This window comes from Urocitellus parryii, chromosome 3, assembly GCF_045843805.1.
Source record: "Urocitellus parryii isolate mUroPar1 chromosome 3, mUroPar1.hap1, whole genome shotgun sequence".
Classification (NCBI taxonomy): domain Eukaryota; kingdom Metazoa; phylum Chordata; class Mammalia; order Rodentia; family Sciuridae; genus Urocitellus; species Urocitellus parryii.
In genome coordinates, this window is record NC_135533.1 from 134,359,771 (window position 1) to 134,379,052 (window position 19,282).

General features: G+C 63.3%; 1 protein-coding gene across 2 annotated transcripts; it reads right to left on the bottom strand.

Annotated features, from left to right (window-relative positions):
* Positions 1-1,017: 1,017 nt before the first annotated feature.
* Rflna (refilin A) lies at positions 1,018-10,918 on the bottom strand. 2 transcript variants are annotated; one of them, XM_077796828.1, is made up of 4 exons: positions 10,732-10,918; positions 2,408-2,421; positions 1,962-2,053; positions 1,018-1,327 (listed from the first exon to the last, which is right to left on the bottom strand). In XM_077796828.1, the coding sequence occupies exons 1-4, from the start codon at positions 10,916-10,918 to the stop codon at positions 1,018-1,020; spliced, it is 603 nt and encodes a 200-aa protein (XP_077652954.1). The 2 variants fall into 2 exon arrangements, with proteins under 2 accessions (XP_077652954.1, XP_077652953.1); XM_077796827.1 differs by lacking the exon at positions 2,408-2,421 and having other exon boundaries at positions 1,962-2,071; positions 10,718-10,918.
* Positions 10,919-19,282: the final 8,364 nt, after the last annotated feature.

Sequence of the window (19,282 nt, forward strand, 5' to 3'; positions counted from 1 at the left end):
AAAAATACATCAGTCGCTTGGCTTCGCCTCCCGGTGCCCCTCCTGGCTCCTGGGGGGGGGGGCTGCAGCCCCAGAGGCCCTTCCCCTCCACTCCTGGGGGTTCCCAGGGGAGCAGCAGCCAGCCAGCCGCCCAGCCACTGGGTGCCTTCAGGTCTGGGGGAGGAAGGTTCAGGGGGACATCTCAGTGACCACAGCAGGGGCCTCTGGGATGTGGGCTCAGTGGCCCAGGCGTGGCCCCATGCCACCTGAGGCGTCCCAGGGAGTGGGAGCAGAACACGCCTGGCTGGGCTCCTGGCTTTCAGAATCATGTGGTCAGCTGGAGCCTCGCCAGGAATGGACAAGGCCCACGGTTTCTCCTTAAGCAGACAGCAACGCTCCAGCCTGGAGTCCAGACTGGCCTCGGGTAGGGCTCAGGACGTTCCCAGGAGCTTGAAGCCTCCCCCTGGCACCTGGCAGATGGCTTTGAGGTCCCAAAGTCCCACCGCTGAGGGCGTTGGTGGTGCGCCAGGTGCTGGCAGGGGCCTCCCTGCAGTGAGGCTCAGGGTGTGGAGGCTAAAGGCCTCCTTGGCAGGTAGGGCCCTGGACTGTCCACACTGGCGGCCACAGGACCCTGGATGGCAGCGGCTCAAGGCACATTCTAGGGCGCCCCACCCCACGGAACCAGCACCAGCCTCGGCCTTAGCGCTGGCCTCAGCTACCTCCAGCTCAATGGCCTCCAGAGCTGGTGCTGGGCTGGGCCCAGCCCTCTGGTCTCAGGGCCACTGGCCACGTGGGCTGCACCGCTGAGAGGCCCATGTTGGAAAGCGCCCTCTCCAGGGGCGGGGCGGGCGTGGGTGGCACCGCTGTGCCCTCACACAGCCCCAGAGCGACGCCTGCGCGGTCGGGGACACCTCTGTGCCCCGCAAGGACAGCCAGGTGGCTGGCCCCTCCCTCCCTGGAGGGGCCGCCACGTACTCCTGCGCGGCTGGAGGCTGGTGTCGCGGGTCGGGCTGGTGCGGGGCGCGGGCTGCCGGCGGCCTAGGGCGCCGGCGGGGCGCAGAGCCGCAGCTGCACGCTGGCCGTGAAGGAGCGGCGCGCGCGGCCCAGGCTGCAGCGCAGGGTGGTGCGGAAGGAGTTGCGCGCGCGCTTGGGGAAGATGATGGTGGTGCTGCGGAAGCGCAGGGCGCGCGGGCGCGGCTCCAGGGTCAGCTGGCTGCGGTAGCTGCGCCACGTGCAGTTGGGCGCCGCCACGATGGTCTCGCTGTAGGCCGTGACGGTGGGCACCGGCGCGTAGAACACCTTGTCGCGGAAGCGCCTCTCGGAGGAGAACTGGACCTCAGAGCTGCAGCTGGGGGCGGGAGGGAGGCGTGAGCCAGGAGGCGGCCCCCGCGTCCCCAACCCAAGGACCCCTGGACCAGCCAGGCCGAGATCAGGAGAAGGTCACAGGCAGGCCGAGGGGCTGCCCCAGGAGGGGACAACCCAACGCCACACACGAGCCTGCGTGGATCCTGGACTGGCATGAACCGGCGTGATTGGGGCTGAGGATAGAATTCGAGGACACTGGACTTACTGGTTTTGACAACAAAGCTGTTGTCATGGGGGAGTGTCCCTGAATAGGGTTACAGGGCAAGGTGGGACCTGCCCTCTCTCATGCCTCTGGAAGAAGGGAGGCAGGAAGACACCCAATCTGGGGCCTGCTGGGCACAGGGCGAGGTGTTCGCACAACTTCCAATGAGTTTATCAAAGATGTCCCAGAAGGTCCCCTGGGGCCCCCAGAGGAGTGACAGCCTCAGTGACTGACCCCAGCCCCAGTTGCCCTTCTAGACGTCTTGGAATTGAGCCAGAAGCACAGGCTCCAGGAGGGGCCATGGGCAGGGGGCAGCACTCAGAGGGAGGGGCCTGCAAAACCCCAGGCTGGCCTGGACCCACCCCACCCCGGCCAGGGCCAGCGCCCCTGCCCCACCAGGCTGTGACCCACTCACCAGATTTCATGCGTGGGCTCCGGGTCCACCTTGATGCTCTCCCCAAAGAACACCGGCAGCATCCGGGGCCTCATCTCGGGGGCCGGGGGGTTCTGCAGGGGGGCAGAGGGCTGTGGGAGGTTCATGGGCAGGGGCCGCACAGCCCTGTGGCTGGACCTCAGCTCCCTGCTGGGCACAGTCTGGCCACCGGACCCCTTCCAGCCTGGCTTGGTCTGGAAGCTGCATTGTGGGCTCTGCCGAGAAGTCACCCCAGTGTCCCTCTGCCCTAGCACACCCACCTGGACCTACCCTTCAGCCTGCACCCCATTCCTGGACATCTCAGAAAAGGGACACAGTAACGTTCCCACTGCCACCCAGGCCCCAGCAAGCCCCAGTACCAGGCTCAGAGGCCTGCAGGACGGGAACAACAACTCTTGGGCGCCCTGTGGGTGACACCCTATGAGGACCGGGAACAGTGTTCCTCGGAGACCAAGTGTCCCTGGTTCCACCTGAGGCTGCAGCAGGCTCCAGAGGGGTAGGGACCCCCTGAATAGGTGTCTGGGCTTCATCTGCCGGGGAAGACACAGGGGAGCCCCCAGCACTGAGATAGGCACAGGAGACCAGCGGGAAGTCTTGGGCAGTGACGCCCTGGTTTTGCCTACCCGCATCCACCTCTCCCAGAAAGAGCCTGTGTCTTCCCCAGGACCAGGTTAGCTTTAGCCATGGCCTGTGGCCCATATGTGACCAATGAGAGGGCTACCTAGGTTTTCTGCCAGAGAAGACCCCAAGTGATGAAGCAGACAGAGGGTGAATGAGCAACTTGCCCCCATCGGAGAATGAAGCAACACCAAGAAGAACTGAAATCAAAGACGGTGAAATATTTAGTCTTGCCCACATGTGTGGTTGCCTGGATCAAACCATGCCTGAAGCTGCACATCCTGCCCCAGATTGATTCTTAAAATACAGACCCTGTGCCTGCCGCCCAGCATGAAGCCAAACTGTCTCCTTCCCTGTTCTTTCCACTTGAAGGGGTCTTCACCAGACTCAGACTCAGGGCCTCCTTTCCCCTCCCACACTGTTCCCCAAGAACCCTGTCCATTCGTTGCTGGGAGTCCTCCATGACGCTGCCTCGTTCCACTTTTATGGATCAGTTACACCATGGTCAGCTGCGACTGGCCTCACCTCATCGCATGGGAGCCCGGGAGTGTGGACCCAACAGAGTTGGTCCTCCTTATGACAGCTGGCCCCTGGGGACCGGCTGTCCCCTGCCCTTGGTGTGGGAAGAACCTTCTGGGGGAGGAAACGCTCTTGCCCAGGACGGGTCAGCCACAAGCCCACTAGCAAGCAGCCTCTCGGCCCTGGGCGGGGCATGCTACAGACACGGGGGACACTGCCACAGCAGCCACTGCCCGCGCCTGCCCTGTCACAAGCCAGCCAGGGCCAGGTGTACACGCACTTAGTCCTGGGTTTGCTGCAGTCTGCCCCCCGACGCCCCCATGGCCGCCCCACGGGCAGGGAGTGACATCTCTTTCCCACACGGGCAGTGTCCAGCACAGGGTGAAGACAAGACACCATCCCTGCATGAAGAGGGGACACCAGGCCATGGGCACCCTGTTCCTCCAGGCTTCTGCCTTCCTGACTGGTGCCCACCCCGGGGCTATAGAGGCCGACGGGTCACCACGGCTCCCGTGAAGTCAGGGCCCAGCCACGGCTGTAAGGTGGGAGCCATGGCCTCCCCACTGCGGGGCATTGCACAAACACGAGGTGCTCGCTGGGCACCTGCTGCGTGCTGGGGCCTGTGTGGTGGCCAAAGGAACAGCACCTCCCAGGGCTGTCCTCCTGCAAGAGGGAGTGGCCCCATGTGGCCCCAGGAGAGGGGGCAGGGGCCAGGCTGGCGTGGGGCGTGAACGGGGTTCAGAGGCGTTGGAGGTGCAGGCGGAGCCGCGGCTCCCTGGGCCTCGCTGCGGATTCCCCCACAGACGGTCACACCATGGTCAGCCGCGACTGGCCGTTCCGTTCCCAAGCCTCTGGTGCCTCTGGTGCGGCTGCAGCAGGCTGGGTGAGGACAGCCACCTCCCGCCGGCCGGGTCTCCCCCACTTGCTGCCAGGCCGGGAGACAAGGCTCGATTCACAGGCTGGGCCCGGGGCCGAGCTCTGAGCACCGCCTTCCAAGGGGCCCCACTGGAAAAACATCTGGGACCTGCCCACACCGGAGGCCGCCATCAAGATACGAGAAGCCGGTGAAAACCGGGCGCAGGCTGGGGGCCCGGCTGGCCAGACGGCTCCCGAAGTCCTCACTCAGGACTCCAGGGACCGTCCCCAAGAGGAGAAGGGCAGACACGGGGCCTCGGGGGAGTGTGCGCGGAGCGGCCCATCAGCTGGGCCCCTGGACCCGCCCGGCCAGCAGGCAGAGTGGACCAGGAAGGCACACTGAGGCCCCAGCAGGACAGCCAGCCACCCTGGAATGGGACACCCCTCGGGGATGGTCACGGTCCCCTGGAGCACAGAGTTGGGCCCACACAGGGTGGGGATGCACCCCCGGGCTGCCTGCTGGGCCCTGCTCCCTGGCTGCGGCACCAAAGCTCCTGGACAGGCCCAGCCCGGCCCCTGCCCAGGCGCCCTGTCCCCAGCCAGGTTATTCTGTCCTGAAGAGAATCTGCTGAGCTCCTTGGCTGTCACCCACTGAGCGGGCCTTGGTCATTCACAACGGGAGGCAGTGCCATCGTGAGGACCCACGGTGGCACTGAGGGGCTGTGTGAGAGGCATGGGGCCCAGACTGGCCAGCTCCCTGGTGGGTCTGCATCCCAAGGCAGCACTGGGTGCAGGGACAGGGAGGAACAAATGGCCAGCAGCCAGACGCTGGCCCCTCTCCCCTCCCCCAGTGCCACCTTCCTGCCTCCACCCCCACTGTCCCCTGAAGGGACCCTTGCAGCTGGCTCAGACCCTGGTCCCAGCTGCCTGCTCCAGGCTGGGCCAGCCAGGCCTGCCCTCCCCCTGGGCCCCAGGGAGGTCAGAAAGAGAGCAGGCCCCAGGGACATGGCTGAGGGCCAGTGCCCTGGCCTGGTGACTTGGGTGCCCCCCCGCAGCCCAGAACAAGAGCGCAGGTGGCTGGGAGTCCAAGCACACGCAGGGCTATGGAGCTTTAGCCCGGCCGCCGTGCCCAGGCCGTGGGCCACAGCCAGCAGGGGACATAACCAGGCCACAAAATGACAGCCCTGCCCGGCCAGAGGCCCTGGCCTCACCCAAGCCACATGCAGCCTCGGCAAGGGCTCGAGTGGCCTTGCTCAGGCAGGATGGCTTCGTGGCTGCAGGGATCAACTGTGACATGCTTGGCATGCTGTGGAAGGTATTTGTTTTGGGGGATGGGGTAACCCCTGAGCCGCGTCCCCAGCCCTATTTCTTGAATTTTATTTAGAGACAGGCTTGGTGCACCTACAGGCCAAGGACGGCCAGCAGCCACCAGGAGCCAGGACATGCGTGGGACACCTGCTCCGTTGCAGCCCTCAGGAGCTTGGCCCTGCCGCCCGAGTCAGACCTGGTGGCCCCGGGGGCCATGAGCATGGGGCACTCTGTGGCAGCAGCCGGGGCAGCAGGATGGGCACCCGCAGGGTCTGCCGGCCAGAGGTGGGCCACCAGCCCAGGGCCCCAGGGTCACCTTCTGGGTCAAAGGGCTTGGGCAGAGTCTCCCTGAAGACTCAGAGCAGGGCCATTTCCAGAGGTAAGGGAGTGGCCAGGCGGCTGCAAGACCACAGCCCGCTTCCCGCACCAAAGACAGTGCGCGTCACCTGCTGCCACCAAGGGGAACGGCGGCAGCACCCTGCGGTTCAGATACAGCCTAGACAGTGTCGCTGGTTCAGGGGTCGCCCCCAGCCAGGAGGCCGGGAGGACTGACCACACCTGCCCGGAGAGTCAGGCCAGGCCCTGTCAGTGACATCGTTCCCATGACAGTGGCTCCTGCCCACATCCTCGTCCCAGGGCACCCACAGGGTGTGACCTGTCGGTCTTCTTTTCACACTAAAGCCACCGATAAAACCGAGCTTCAGACAGGAGAGCCTGCTGCAGGGAGCTGGACGGTCAGGGACGCGGCTGACCTCCTGAAGGACGCCAGTTCCCCGGGGAAGAAGCTGAAAGGAGGCGCCAGTGTCCATTCTCCTCCCCTCCGTCTTCACAGTGTCCCTTCCTGCAAACAGTTCCTCCCACCTGGGTCCAATACACCTGGTTCTCTTCCCCCTGAGCAGGCTCTGACACCTGCGCTGGCCAGGGCCCCCCTGTGAGCCTACTGGGGCCATGGGGCAGGCTGATTCCTGTCTTAGTCTTCCCATCCACCAGTCCATCCATCCACCTACCCACCCATTCATCCACCCACTATCCACCCATCCACCCACTATCCATCCACCCATCCATCCATTTGTCCATCCATCCATCCATCCACCCACCCACCCATCTGTCCATTCATCCATTCACCTGTTAATCTGTCCATTCCATCTGTCCATTCATCTACTCACCCATCTATCCACCCATCCATCCCTTTATCTGTCTTCCCATCTGCGTTCATTTGTCCACTCATGGGCCATCTGTTTTGGTTTAGATGTGAGGTGACCCCCCAAGGCTCGTCGTGAGACAGGGCAAGAATGTTCAGAGGTGACATGACCGGGGGTGGGAGCCTTAACCTAATCCGTGGGTGTCCCTCTGGTACAGCTACCTGTGGGCAGGCAGGGTGTGGCTGGAGGAAGGGGTCACTGCAGGTGCCTGTGGAACTCATGTTCTGTCCCTGGTGAGCACAGCTCTCCCTGCTTCCTGGTGCCACATCCTGAGCTGCTCCCCCCACCCCCACCACGATGTCCTGCCTCACCCAGGCCACGGCAGTGGAGCCGGCCACCATGGACAGAGCCTCCGACACCGGGAGCCCGGATCAAACGTTTCCTCCTCTGTGCTGTCCTGGTCAGGCCTCTTGGTCACAGGGAGGCAGAGCTCACTGGCACCTCTGTCTTCCCACTTCGGTCCTGACTCCCTGTTCCCTGGGCCTCTCCTGTCACACCTGGCCTGGCCATCACAGGCCACAAATGGATGGATGAGGGGACCCAGGGGTCCTGAGTGTGACAGTCAGGACCCAAGTGGTGACTGAGAGATCTTCAAGGGTGGGAAGGGCGCCAGCCCCGCCAGCTTTCCCCCTAGTCTGACCCACAGGTCGCTCGCTCTCTATGGCTGGGATGGGGACAGCCAACGCCTCGTCCTCTGGGGAACCCTCAGTGCACCCCTGAGGAGAGACGGTTGGGAAAGAACGCCGTGTGCACAGGAGCACCTGGTGACACCAGGCCACCAGCAGCCGGAGGAACCCAAGGTGAAAGGACTCTCACCTCCGAGTCGGAGAGGGGGTGGCAGCTCCCCCGTCACCTCCAGGGTGTGTCGGTGCTTGGCTGCCTCGGGGGAGCCGTGCACCCCAGAGAGCTCAGAGCCAGATCCCAAGTGCCCCCTGCAGTCTCCCCGAGGATGGTAAGACAGGACGGGCCAATTCCCAAAGTGCTCTCGGGGATGTGGGGAGACGGGCATCGGCCCCATGGTCCTCCCGGCTCCTCAGCCAGCCTGGCACCCGCAGCTCTGCAGGCAGGTCGCAGCAGGGGGGGAGGACCGGGACGCTCACTCCGTCTGGGATTCCAGCGCCTGTCTGTGGGTGTTGTGCCCCATGCCTGGCCGGCTGGACATCAGTAATCCAAACGCAGCTGGGAGACACCCCGGTCCAGCTCTGTGTCCTGGGCACGCAGAGCTCAGCCCCAGGTGCCCTGCACCAGCACCCCCCGGGGGTGGGGGCTGCTGATCCTTTTAAAAGAGAACAGTCACCGCACCAAGTGACCTGCGGGGGTTTTGATTTCAGCCTCAGCTCAACCTGGAGGTCCTGACCTGGCCTCTCCCACCCCCTGGAGCTCAGCTCCAGCCGCCCAGCCTCCTGGCCATTGTCCTGCACCGAGATGCACTCCAGTCCTGTCCCAACCCACTGTGGAGTTTAGTCGAGTGTCCCTGCCCTGGCCGCCTGCCCAAACTGTGGCACCTGACCCAGTTTCTGTCACAGAGATGCAAGTCACTCCACCTGACCCCGTGTAGAAGGCCAGTTCCTGAGGGCAGAGACCTCGAATGCCTGTGCACTGCCATGTCCCCGAGGTGACAGGGCTCACTGAGGTGCTCAGTGGGTAACTGGTGGGACACAGGACCGGCCCCAGGTCTCTGGTTTGGGAGTCATCAGGAAGGTGCCCATCCGTGCTCCCAGCATGAGCAGGAAAACGTAGTCTACAAGGGAAGGAGCCCCCTTATCCCCAGCCTGGTCCCTAATGCCATCTATGTGCTGGGGACAATCTGGAAGCTCTGGATCAGCAGGGGACTGTCCAGAGGGCAAGTCCAGCTTATCAAAACAAAGTAGGGGCAGGGCAAGGTAGACATGCCTATAATCCCAGGGGCTCAGGAGGCTGAGGCAGGAGGATCCTGAGTTCAAAGCCAGCCTCAGCAACTTATCCAGGCCCTAAGCAACTCAGTAAGACCCTGTCTCTAAATAAAATATATAAAGGTCAGGGGTATGGTTTGGTGGTCAGGTGCCCCTGGGTCAGTCCCTGGTACCAGAAAACAAACAAAGGAACAGAGTGGGGAAACTGATGAAGTGAAGCTCGGTCAACTTTAACAGGCGCATCTAGCACCATGAAGCAGTGGACCAGCTGCTGAGGACCTTAGTGGCCAGGGCTTTAGGACAGGACATCAGCTCCCCTGGCCAGGGTGTGGGCCACCAGCTTGGATCAGGCAGGCAGTGCCAGTAACCGGATACCAGCCCTGTGTGGAGTGACACAGGGCCGAGGGGATGCAGAGGAACCTGGCTGGCTCACCACCTCCTCCCTGGGCACCTGGGACAGTCAACTGGGACACAGGGCGGTCTTGGTGCCTTCCTCCTCAAGGGGAACCCAGCAGCAGATAGTCTGCCCACATCTGCGCCTGGGAAGGCCTGGGAGCCACCAGCGAGTGGGGTACTATGGAGCACCGATCAGCAATTCCAGTGACCAGGAGGTGTGGGCCCCGTGGTTGGGCACAGGGTGGTGGGTGGGGCCACATCTGCTGGGGAGCCCAGAGGCTGAGGGGGTTGCCCATGGCAACCACTTCCTCTCTTTTTATTAAATGCAACTTCTCAAACCTGTAGGCGCATTGGTCTTTCTATTGAGAAATTTTAAGAGGTAATTAATTAGCTACACCGTGAAAAGGCAGGGGGACCTCGGGCTCCAGGGGTGGACCCTGGAGTCAGGCTCCCGGGTGGCTCCAGCCCAGCACAGCCTTCTGTGAAGTTCTGCAAGTTTCTCACTTTCTCTGTGCCTCAGGGTCCCCTCTGTAAAAATGGGAACAAAAGGAGGGCATCCACTCCCAGGAATGCTGAGAAGGTTCCGGAGATGATGCAGGTCCAGGGTTGGGGTCAGCACCTGGCCCGGAGCAAGGGCTGCCCAATTGCTAGGGTTCATTACTGGTACAGAAGGGGCCCCAGGCTTTAATTTGCAGCCAAAAGACCAGGGAAGCGCCACTCCACACCTGGCATCTGGTTTAGCAAGAAAAGGAAAAAATAGCAAGCTCGGCCATTCTTGTGGTCACCACGGGCTGGGCCTGGAAGGCAGAGGGAGCAGGAAGGCCCTGGGGAGAGGGTGCCTGGGTCACACCAGGCATCAAGGAGAAGGCCCACCTCTGTCCCCTCCCCATGGAAGACACCACAGGGACTTACTCCCACATGTGCAGCCTGAGTCCCCGCTGAGTGACGTGCCAAGGCTGAAGTGGGACTGTGGGGCAGTGAGACCGAGCTCCCTGCAAAGAGCCTCATCCCTTCATCAATTCCTGGAGATCCCCAGTGCCCCTTCTACCCCAGCCCCCGAAAGACAGAACAAAGTTCAAGTTCACTGCACGACTCTGGTTCCCAAACGGTGCCGCACATTGAAGTCACCAGAGGGATTTTAAAAATCCCACTGTGGGAGCTGTGCCCTACATCAGTGCAACCAGGATGCCTGGGAGTGGGCGGGGGGGGGGTGCTGAGTCTACTTTAAAGACCCCCCTTGGGGGCCACTCAGGGAAAGAGCAAGAGAGGCCAGTGAAGTGCCCGCTGCCAGGGAGAGGCAGGGAGAGGCCTGGTGGGGTACCAGGTCAGCATCCCGGGCCAACAGAGCGGAGCGGTGCTACTACCCACCCTGCAGAACAGAGGTTGGAGGTGACAGATGGCACCCCTGAGCACTGGACTGGCAGCAACCTCCCCTCCCTTTGGCAGGCCATTTCCTCAAGTTGTGCTGGTGCCCGCTCTGCCCGCACTGTCCCAGCAATCCAGTGTGGGTCCAGCCGCCAAGCTGGGTTCCTACCCCTGCGGCAGGAAGCTAAGCTGGGTCTGGCAGGAGCCAGACCTGGCCCTGCCGACCTGGGGCTCCAGCCTTCCCCGGGCGGCCCCAGCTCCACGTCAACACCTCAGCCTCCCGGGAAGGAGGGTTTCTGTCTGGGTTTGGTTAGAAAAAAATAGGTTCGCGCTGGCACTGCCCGGTCCACAGGCAGCCCAGGCAGGGGCAGGGACGTCCTGCATCCTGGGCGTCCGGCTAAGCCCATCCCAGGCAGCCAACCTCGGGACCCTTTCCCCTGACGCTGGAGGGAGGCCTGCGAGGGAGCAGGTCTGGGGTCAGGCTGGATCACCCCACCGGGGCCCCTGTCCCCACCTGCGGCGCTCAGGAGGAAGGAAGCCGGTCCCGCCCCCTCGCCCACCCGGCTCGAGGGCGCGTCCTTACCGCTCCGGCCTCGCTGGCTCCGGGGGGCTCCGAGGAGGCGCCCCCGGCGCGGGCGTCGAGGATGCCGGGCGCCAGCGCGTAGAAGGGCGGGCTGGGGCTGGGGCTGGGGGGCAGCCCCGAGTCGGGGCTGTCCAGCAGGCCCTCGTGGCTCTGCTCCCTCGGGCTGCCCTCCATGCCCCGCAGATGCAGGTGGCCCACCATGTCCGGGGCGCGGGGCGCGGGCCGCGGCTCCTCGGGCTCCTCCAGCGCGCCCGGCTCAGGCCTGGCGCCCCGCGGCCCGCGCTACCGCGCCCCGGCCTCGCCTGGCCGCGCTCCCGCCGGCCCTGCCCCGCCGCCAGCCGCCCGCACCGGCCCGCGCCGCCTTTTCTAGGCGCCGCCTCCGCCCGCCTCGCCCCGCCCCGGCCGCGCTGGTCTCCCCGGCCGCGCTGGTCTCCCCGACCGCGCCTCCGGGCCGCCGGCACCCGCGGCGCCAGCGCCGACCTGGGGGTCCCGGGCGTCCCGCGGAAGGCGAGGCTGGGGCTGGGGGCCCCTCGAGGTCGCCGGTCTCCCCCGAAGTCCCAGTGACAGATCCGCAAGAGCTTCTCCATTTTGGAGGATCTGCAACTCACAGGGGTGGACACGCTTCCTCCGAGGAGACCTATTCCGAGCTCCTCTCCTCCCCACACCTAGCTGCCCACCGCCCCTAACTGGTGCTTCGGGTCGTCTGGACACGGAGGCAAACCCCTGGGCCTTGGGCTGGAAGCCTCGGGGTGCGGGAGCACCCCGAGGTTGGGCACACCGGCTGGAAGCCTCCGCCCACGGCTGCCCTGGGCGCTCCTGCATCTCTTCTCCAAGCAATGTCTCCCTTACTGACAAGGGTGTTGCTGATGTGGCCCCTTCCTTCTGTGCTCAAGAGCATGACACTTCCCTGTCCTCTTTTTTCCCTAACAGAAGGCTGGCAGCGGGGGTCCTGGCAGGCCCCTCCCTTCCCTGCCCCTGCCCAGAGGGTCCAGCCTGTGGGGGGGCAGGAGGCTGCAGATGGCTTTAACAAGTAGAGGTTGGGGAGGAGGTCACTATTGTGGCACAGAGTGCAGAGGAGGGGGACAGAAGTGTGGGCTGTCACACCAGTTCCATTCCCCCGTGTCTCCCCAGGCCTGGCCAAATCTGGGGACAGGTCTCAGTCCACTGGGCCCTCCCCTCATGGAGCGCCCAGTCTGACACACCAGGAATCAGAGGTCAGGGGGTTTACCGAAGGCGCTGCTCGCAAGAATAATCAGAGGGACAGTTTCCTGCCGGGGGTTCAGGGAAGGCTTGAGCAGCCAAGCAGAGAGGACCTTCCAGGGGGAGGAAACTGCTGGTCAGGCCCTGCAGCAGAGAGAGGGGATGCCCTCAGCGGCCAGGGGGGTGGGAGGGGGGCTGGCTCTGTCAGACAAGTCTTCCCTAGAACTGGTAACTCCCTACTGTGGGACAGTGGACAAGGTCCCTTCCAGCAGCAACAGTCCCCAAGGCAGGGTGAGGGTGAGCCATGGCCAGGTCTTCCCACCTGCAGTTAGCATGCGGACATCTGTCTGTCCCCGAGGGTCCTCGTTCCTTTTGACTTCCAACTCTCTGTGGTGAGGCCCTGTGGTCCCCAAGGTGCTCTCTGGCCCCCGGGCAGTGCCTTTCTTGCTCAGGTATTCACACCTGGCAGGGTCATCCACCTACCAGGAGCGCCCTGGTGACTGCGCCTGCTTGGGGCTCCCCGGGGTCCACACGCCGCTCCCCCTGCGAGGGCTGCCTCGTGGGAGTGCCGTGTGTGGGGCACCCACCAACTGGTGGGAGAGGCAGGACCGAGCCTCAAACGCCAGACGCCTGGTTGGCAGCGCACAGGGTGACTTGAGTGACGGTGACCTCTGACCTATGGGGATCCCCGCTGCAGGCTGGGGCTGCAGTGATTGACAGCCAACACTGTAGACGCTTCTCTTTCCCCAGTCTCTGGACAGTCTGCAAATGTCAAAGGGGGAGAAAAGGCCGAAATTTCCATAAATTCGCTTGAGCCTGGGGCTAGCGGGGGGGGGGGGGGGGGGCGGGGGGGGAGGCTCTTGGCGGTCTCAGAGGACCATGGTGGGGGCCTGGGGGGACAGAACCCCGGCAGTGTGAGGCCAGAGGGACGGGGGTCTCTCAAGATCTGAGCTCGAGGGGCTGGAGGAGCAGCCCAGGGGAGGCCTGGGGCTGACGGAGGACTTTGGGCCTCGCCTGACTCCTCGCCTGCCGGGCGGCACCTGCAGACTCCGGCGTGAACGGTGACCACTTCCAATGTGGGACTGAGAGAGGGGTGTTAGGAGACACAAAAGTTGACCAAAGAGGGAAGATTGTTATTAAAGAGGGGTGTGGGGTACCCTGACAGGGTCCTGGAGGGCATGTCTCTTGCTGGAGAGAAAGAGACCCCTGTGCCGCACACCCGCGGGAAGGGAGATGTCACCTGTTGTCACAAGCACCAGGTAGGGAAAAAGAAAAAGGGAGCGAGCCCCAAACCACGCCCAGCACCCCAGCCCCGGGGATTTCCCGGGTGAGGTCGGGGGAGCGGGGCTCTGAGAGGAGAAGGAGCCCGAGCAGGTGGAGGAGAAGGTATGGGAAGGGGAAGCCCCTGGTTTCGGTGGCCCTGAGGGGTGTCGTGGGGGGAGGGCTGGCGTTCCCACACAGCCTACAAAGGTCTCTGAACTCACATCACTTCCCCTGAACCCAGCTGACCACCCTGACCCTGAGGCCTGCCTGTGACTTTTATTTGTAAAAGCAGATGGAGCCCCGACCCTCAGAGAGATTAAGCGCCTTGCCTAAGGTCACACAACTAGGAGCGCCAGGCTGGGGCGGGGGGATGTCAGGGCAGGTCCTGGTCAAAAGGCCTTCCGTTTACCTGCAGAGAAACCTCTACAGGGAGGAGGCCCACTGCGGGGGGAGGCCAAAGAGCCAAGGCCAGGCTGAGTTGAAAGCAAGGACCCTGCCCACGTGGCCTGGTGACCTCTCTGGGCCTCTCCTCATCCCTGCCCACCGTGCGGGGGCCACTGGGCAGGGCTGGGCTATGCACACCCTGCTCTGCAGTTACTGGACCGCACAGGATAATCCCTCTCTTGTGGGTGGAGGCTCCGGGCGCTGTCTATACCTAAGGGATTCAGAGGGACATGCAGGGACTTGGTGTTGGAAAGTGGCCTCCAGGAGGACTTGAAGGTGGAGCAGACAGGGACGGCTGGCTTTTCCCACCAGCCCTTACGGCCACCAGAGCGTCCCATCAAGGTCCCATAACTGCTCAGCCACGATTTGGGGACTGTGTCCCCACGAGCCCTGGCCTTGGTGTCCAGCAGGAGATGTCCTGTCTGCCCGGGGAATCGGGTGTCCCCTGGTGGCTGCTCCTGCCTGAGGGACCTCTCCACGTGCCCTTGCTCAGCTTCACTGAAGCCACAGCGCTCCTGGCCGGAAGTGACTCGCGGCCCATTTTTAGTCCTTGGGCCTGAGACCAGCCCGTCTATGCAGGGCAACTGGGACAGGGGGCAGATTGCTTGCCGGCCTCCCGCCCTGGGACTGGGGTCCTCAGCGTCCACCCTGGCCCTCGGCCCTCGGTGAGGTCCACCTGGCCCCTGGACGAGAAAAGCAAAAGGAGTGAAAAGAACCCAGCGGCCTGGAGTCTGGACCTGAGGTCCCCGCTGCCCCTCCTCCCAGACCTGGCGGCACAGCCGGCCCCGCCCCTCGCTGCTTCACACTTTGGGGCTTTCAGGACCTGGGAGCTGAAAAGGCCCTTTCTGCAGGTCCCTCCAGCCGCCGAACAAAACCCCACTTATGTCCTCGGTGGGCTTAATTAAGCCAGGGCAGGGACCCAGTCGGTGACCGAGTGTCGTAAAGTCGCAGTTCTTCCCATCAGAAGGCTGCCTGCCGCGGCCGGGCGGGCCTCCAGCCAGCTGGGTGTCCTTGGGGAAGACGGGACCCCTAACTTGGGTTGGAGGAGAAGATCCCGAAAACCCAAAGCGCTTCTGCCCCAAGAATCAGCTGTAACCGTGCTGAGGCATCCCGCCCCCCCTGTGTGCATGCGTGGGCACAGGCGTGTACGTGCGTGGGCACGGGCGTGTGCGTGCGTGGGCATGGGCGCCCTGTTTTACCATCTGCCTGCTGTTGCGGAACCGTTTAAAGTTAGCTGTGGACATCGTGGCCCCGAGTCCTTCAGCAGAGCCTCCCTGGACCCAGCACCGCCCACTAGACGGAGGGAGCCTGGCGGTCACGTGACCCGGGTCTGTGTCAGATGTCCCCAGCTTTCCCAGTAATGTCCTTGACAGTAGCTTTCTTCCTCACCGAGGCTCAAGCACACAATGCCTCCTTGCCATTGTCCCTCCGTCCATCGGGGAGAGGTCACGTGGGTCTCCTGTGTTCCGCACCCCTTGCAAACAGAGGGGACCCTGGTGGCCCTTTCATGTCAAAGGGAAGGCGTGCACCCTCTCCGTGACGATATAGACACGTCGTCCTGGGGGCCGAGGGGCCATGCTTACGCCCATTATGAGGTTTGGGTGTCCTGGCTGCCAGCGTCCTGCCCTATAGTGCAAGCCAGGGGCCACCTGACCCGCTTCAAGTGACCCTGTGGAAAGTGGGGGTCAGGAAGTGGCACAAGAAAGTGAGAAGCTCTGGCAGCAGCTGCTGCTGTGAGTGCCAGCGTCCCCTGCCTCGGACCCAGGTCGCAGCATCCTGCAGGGTGTAAGCCTCAGCCCCCTGCAGCTCCCGGGTCCCGCGCTCTCGCAGTCCTCTAAGAGACCTGGCGGCTGCTTTGTCCTTCCCCAGGGGCCGGGCTGGAGTTTTAGCCAGGCCTCCCGCAGGGCATCTGATGACCCGGGTTTGTGGCTTCCGGGGTTGGATTTAGGATGAGGCCTTTGGTGGGTTCCTGGGGGGCCTCACGTCAGGGGTCTGCGATCCTGGCCAGCTAAGTGTGGTCACGTGGTGGAGGTGGCACTCACCACAGGTGTTCGTGCCTTCTGATTTATCCGTGATCTCTGGAAAGGTGTCTTGATGCCAGGGGAGTTAATAGCCCGTGGCCTGACAAGTCATGATCTCTGCGAGGGCCGGCTGGTCACGGGGACGATGACCAGCAGCTTCTCCTCTCCTCTGCAGCAGAGACCACAGAGCCAGCCGACCTGAGGCGTGAGAAGTCTGGTGGTCAGTAGAAGATGGTTGCTGACCACGGCCACAGCGGGTGGCAGGAGGTGGGGGGAGGGGCGTCCTTTGGGGAAGATGATAGTGATTCTGGGGGGGCCACCCTGCTGTCCCACTGTTCCTCACGCTCCTTGGCTCTTCAGGGTGGTCTCCCTGCCAGGTTGGGTTTCAGGCTGAGTGCCCGCGTCCTCAGAGCCGTCACAGCTGCGCCTGGCACCCGTGGAGAGGGGGCTTCCTCCAAAGAGCTCCACCAGGAGGGATGGCAGCAGACCCATGAGCTGGGCGGCGGTTCTGCGCTCCCTCTGAGGGAGGGGACAGTGGGACGCCGTGCACACCAGAGACGCGGGGGTACAGGCGGGTAGGAGCCAGGGAGGACGGAGAGCACGTGTCCTTCAGACCCACACCCGACACAGAGCTGTTTCTCAGCACCCCGGGGCCCGAGATCCAGGGAGGAGGCCGTCATCAGGGCCACTGTCCCCTCACGATCCCCAGGTGTGTCTCCAGACGTCTGGCCACAAACAAGATCGTCATCCATCCCCCCGGGGAAGGCGCAAGCCCAGGCAGGGCCCTGGCACGGGCTCAGCAGGAAGTGAAGACAGCAGGCGCACACGGGACAGCAGGAGGGACACCGGGCTCCTGGCACAGGACCTGGGGAAGGGCAGCGCTGGGCGCCAGGCACGGTGTGGGGCGGCCAGGGCCCCAGAGGCTGCAGGTGGTCAGGCAGCAGGTTTCATGGGTGGCTGTGGCCTGTCCTCCCTTCAGTCAGTGTGTCAACTGAGCACCTACTGTATGCCGCCGCCCACGGGGATGTGGCCTGGGCAAGTCAGACCTGCTCCCATTCCCAGGGGGTTTCCAGTCTGGGTGGGCAGAGAGGAGATGATTAACCAAGATAAGTTCAGAGAGTTCCAAATACTACACAGATAGGGGGGGGGGCGGGTGGGATAACCAGGTGGAGCTGCATTACGGGACAGGGGAGCCCTTCAGCTGCCATTTTTGAACCCAGATCTGAATGGTGAAGCGGGACCAGCTCTGAGAAGAACCCAAGGAAGGGCTTTCCTGGCAGAGGAACCAGAAGGTGCAAAGGCCCTGGGGCAGGCACACAGTTGAGGAGCCCTTTCTACAGGGAAGCATTGAGGAGAGGCACAGGGAGGAGGGAGAAAGACAGACAGGGTGGGTGGGTGGGGAAGACAGCTGTTGCCTACAGCCAAGGAGCGGGTGCGTGGGGCACTGTGGAGAGAGGAGGGAGCCCAGGGCAGGTGGTGAGCCCCTGTGCCCCTGCCCTCAGGAGGCTTCTGCCTGCCCCCGGCCCTGCCCCCTGGCCTGGTGTTTTCCCCAGGGTCTGTGCCTATAGTGCCTGTTCCCCAGCTGGAGCAGGGACTTCCCAAGGCCTGCAGCTGTCTGTGCTGTTTGGTTTTGTTTCTCCTCCTCCCTTCCCCTCTCCTCCCCTCCCCCTCTCCTCCCCTCTCCTCATCCCCCTCCTCCCCTCTCTCCTCCCCTCCTCCTCCCCCACTCCCTCCCCCCTCACGTCACTTTTTGTCATGCCTCTGTGTATGGCGGACTCGGACTCATTATTTGGATGGAAGAAGGGATGGATGGATGGAGTGAGTCTCAAGTTGGACACCTCTAAAATGAGCCGTGTCCTTTAGATTTCACTCTGGTTAGGTACATGTCTTGCGTGTGCACTCACACACTCACACACTCGCACACACACCCAAGGGGAACGCCATGCTCAGGGGACCGGGCGCCCACTCATGGCCCTTGGGCTGCTCCCCGTAGAGGGCAGCAGGTGGGCAAGCTGAGCCCAGGACTTGGGAAGAGGCAGGTTTCCTGCCATCTGGGGCAAGGCCGGGTGTCCGCTGCTGACTGACTGACAGAGGCCCTCCCACAACTCAGGGCTCAGGTCCCAAGGGACTTGGAGGGGGTGTTGGCAGGTGGGGCTTTGGGAGGGACGGGTCACCAGGGTGGAGGCAGGAGCCTGCTCTTGGCCTCTGCTCTCTACCACGCCAGGCAGCGCCTGAGGTCAGCCATCTGCCATCAGAAAGCAAGGACATCCAAGGTACAGAGCGCAGCCTTTGCGCCTGTGGGCTAAGGGACAGACACTTTCTGCCACACCACCCAGGGCACTTCCCGCAGCACTCTGAGCTGACCTTGGCCAGACACAGGTGAGCAAGGGCAGGCAGCTGGGCGAGGCTTCTCAGGCCCCCTGGCCTCTCTCCCCCAGGCAGCACTGCCCTGCACTGGCCAGGGGGCCCTGGGGCTGGGTTTACCTGCCAGAATGGGTGGACCCAGCTCCAGGCCTGGCCACTGCCTCCCTGGGGGCCCTCCCTGTCCACTGGCTGGGTGGAGCCTCCCTCAGGGAGCCCCAGATGAAGGGAGCCTGGGTCCCCAGGACTGTGCTGGGCAGTGCCCCCTGTGCACGTCAAGCCCCGGAGACCCCGGTGGTTCAGCAGCTGGTGGGGGGGCTGTGACTCATCTTGAGAAGTAGACCTGAGGTGATCAGATTCAATAAGCTGATTTTCTCTCCATTTAGCCGGGCTCAAGAGCTCTGCTGTAATTCAGAGCAGACCCAACATGAGCATCTTGCATTTTCTTTTCCTTATTTTTTCCCCCAACAAACTTTTCTAAGGGCAAAACTGACCTTCTTCCTTCACATTTGACTTTTTCTTTATTTTTTGGCAGATCTTTGGTTCAGAATGACCCCTCTCCCTGCACCCCCCTCCCCCTTCTCTCCCTGCACCCCCCTCCCCCCTTCTCTCCCTGCACCCCCCTCCCCCTCTCTCCCTGCACCCCCTCCCTCCCTCTCTCCCTCCTTTCCTCTCTCCCTCCCTCCCTCTCTCTCTTCCTCTCTCTCTCCCTCCCTCTCTCCCTCTCTCTCTCCCTCTCTCCCTCCCTGTCTCTCTCTCTCTTTCTCTCTTTCTCTTTCTCTCCCAGAAAGTTCAAGGGCTCAAGATTTCTGTGGGTTTCTTTTAATCCTTTGAAATTCAAGCCATTGTCTTTGCTGGGTTCAGATCCAGGCCAGTTTCACTACCCCTGGTGACTCTGGATCAGCCCAAACCAAGTGACCGTGGGACACAGACGCTCACAATCAGCTCCACTAAGCCGAGAGGTTCCGCGTGGGTGGCTCCCTCCCATCCCCCAGGCACAACCAGAGAGGCCTCCGGCATTTGCTTTGCCACCCAAGGGGCTCAAAGAGAGGGCTGGCCCCAGGGAGCCTCGGGAGCCCGTGGCCAGCCTGCCTTGGGAGGGCTGCTGACAGGAGCTGAGGTCAGCACCCGGACACTGCTGTCTTCTGGAAGGTTCCCAGGCTGCTGTTTACCCTGAGCCCCGCCATCCACCCATCCACCCTATTTCCTACTACTGTTTTTCTAGCCTACTTAGTTTGGTGACATTCATGGGGGAAAACATCAGAAGGTTAGGAAG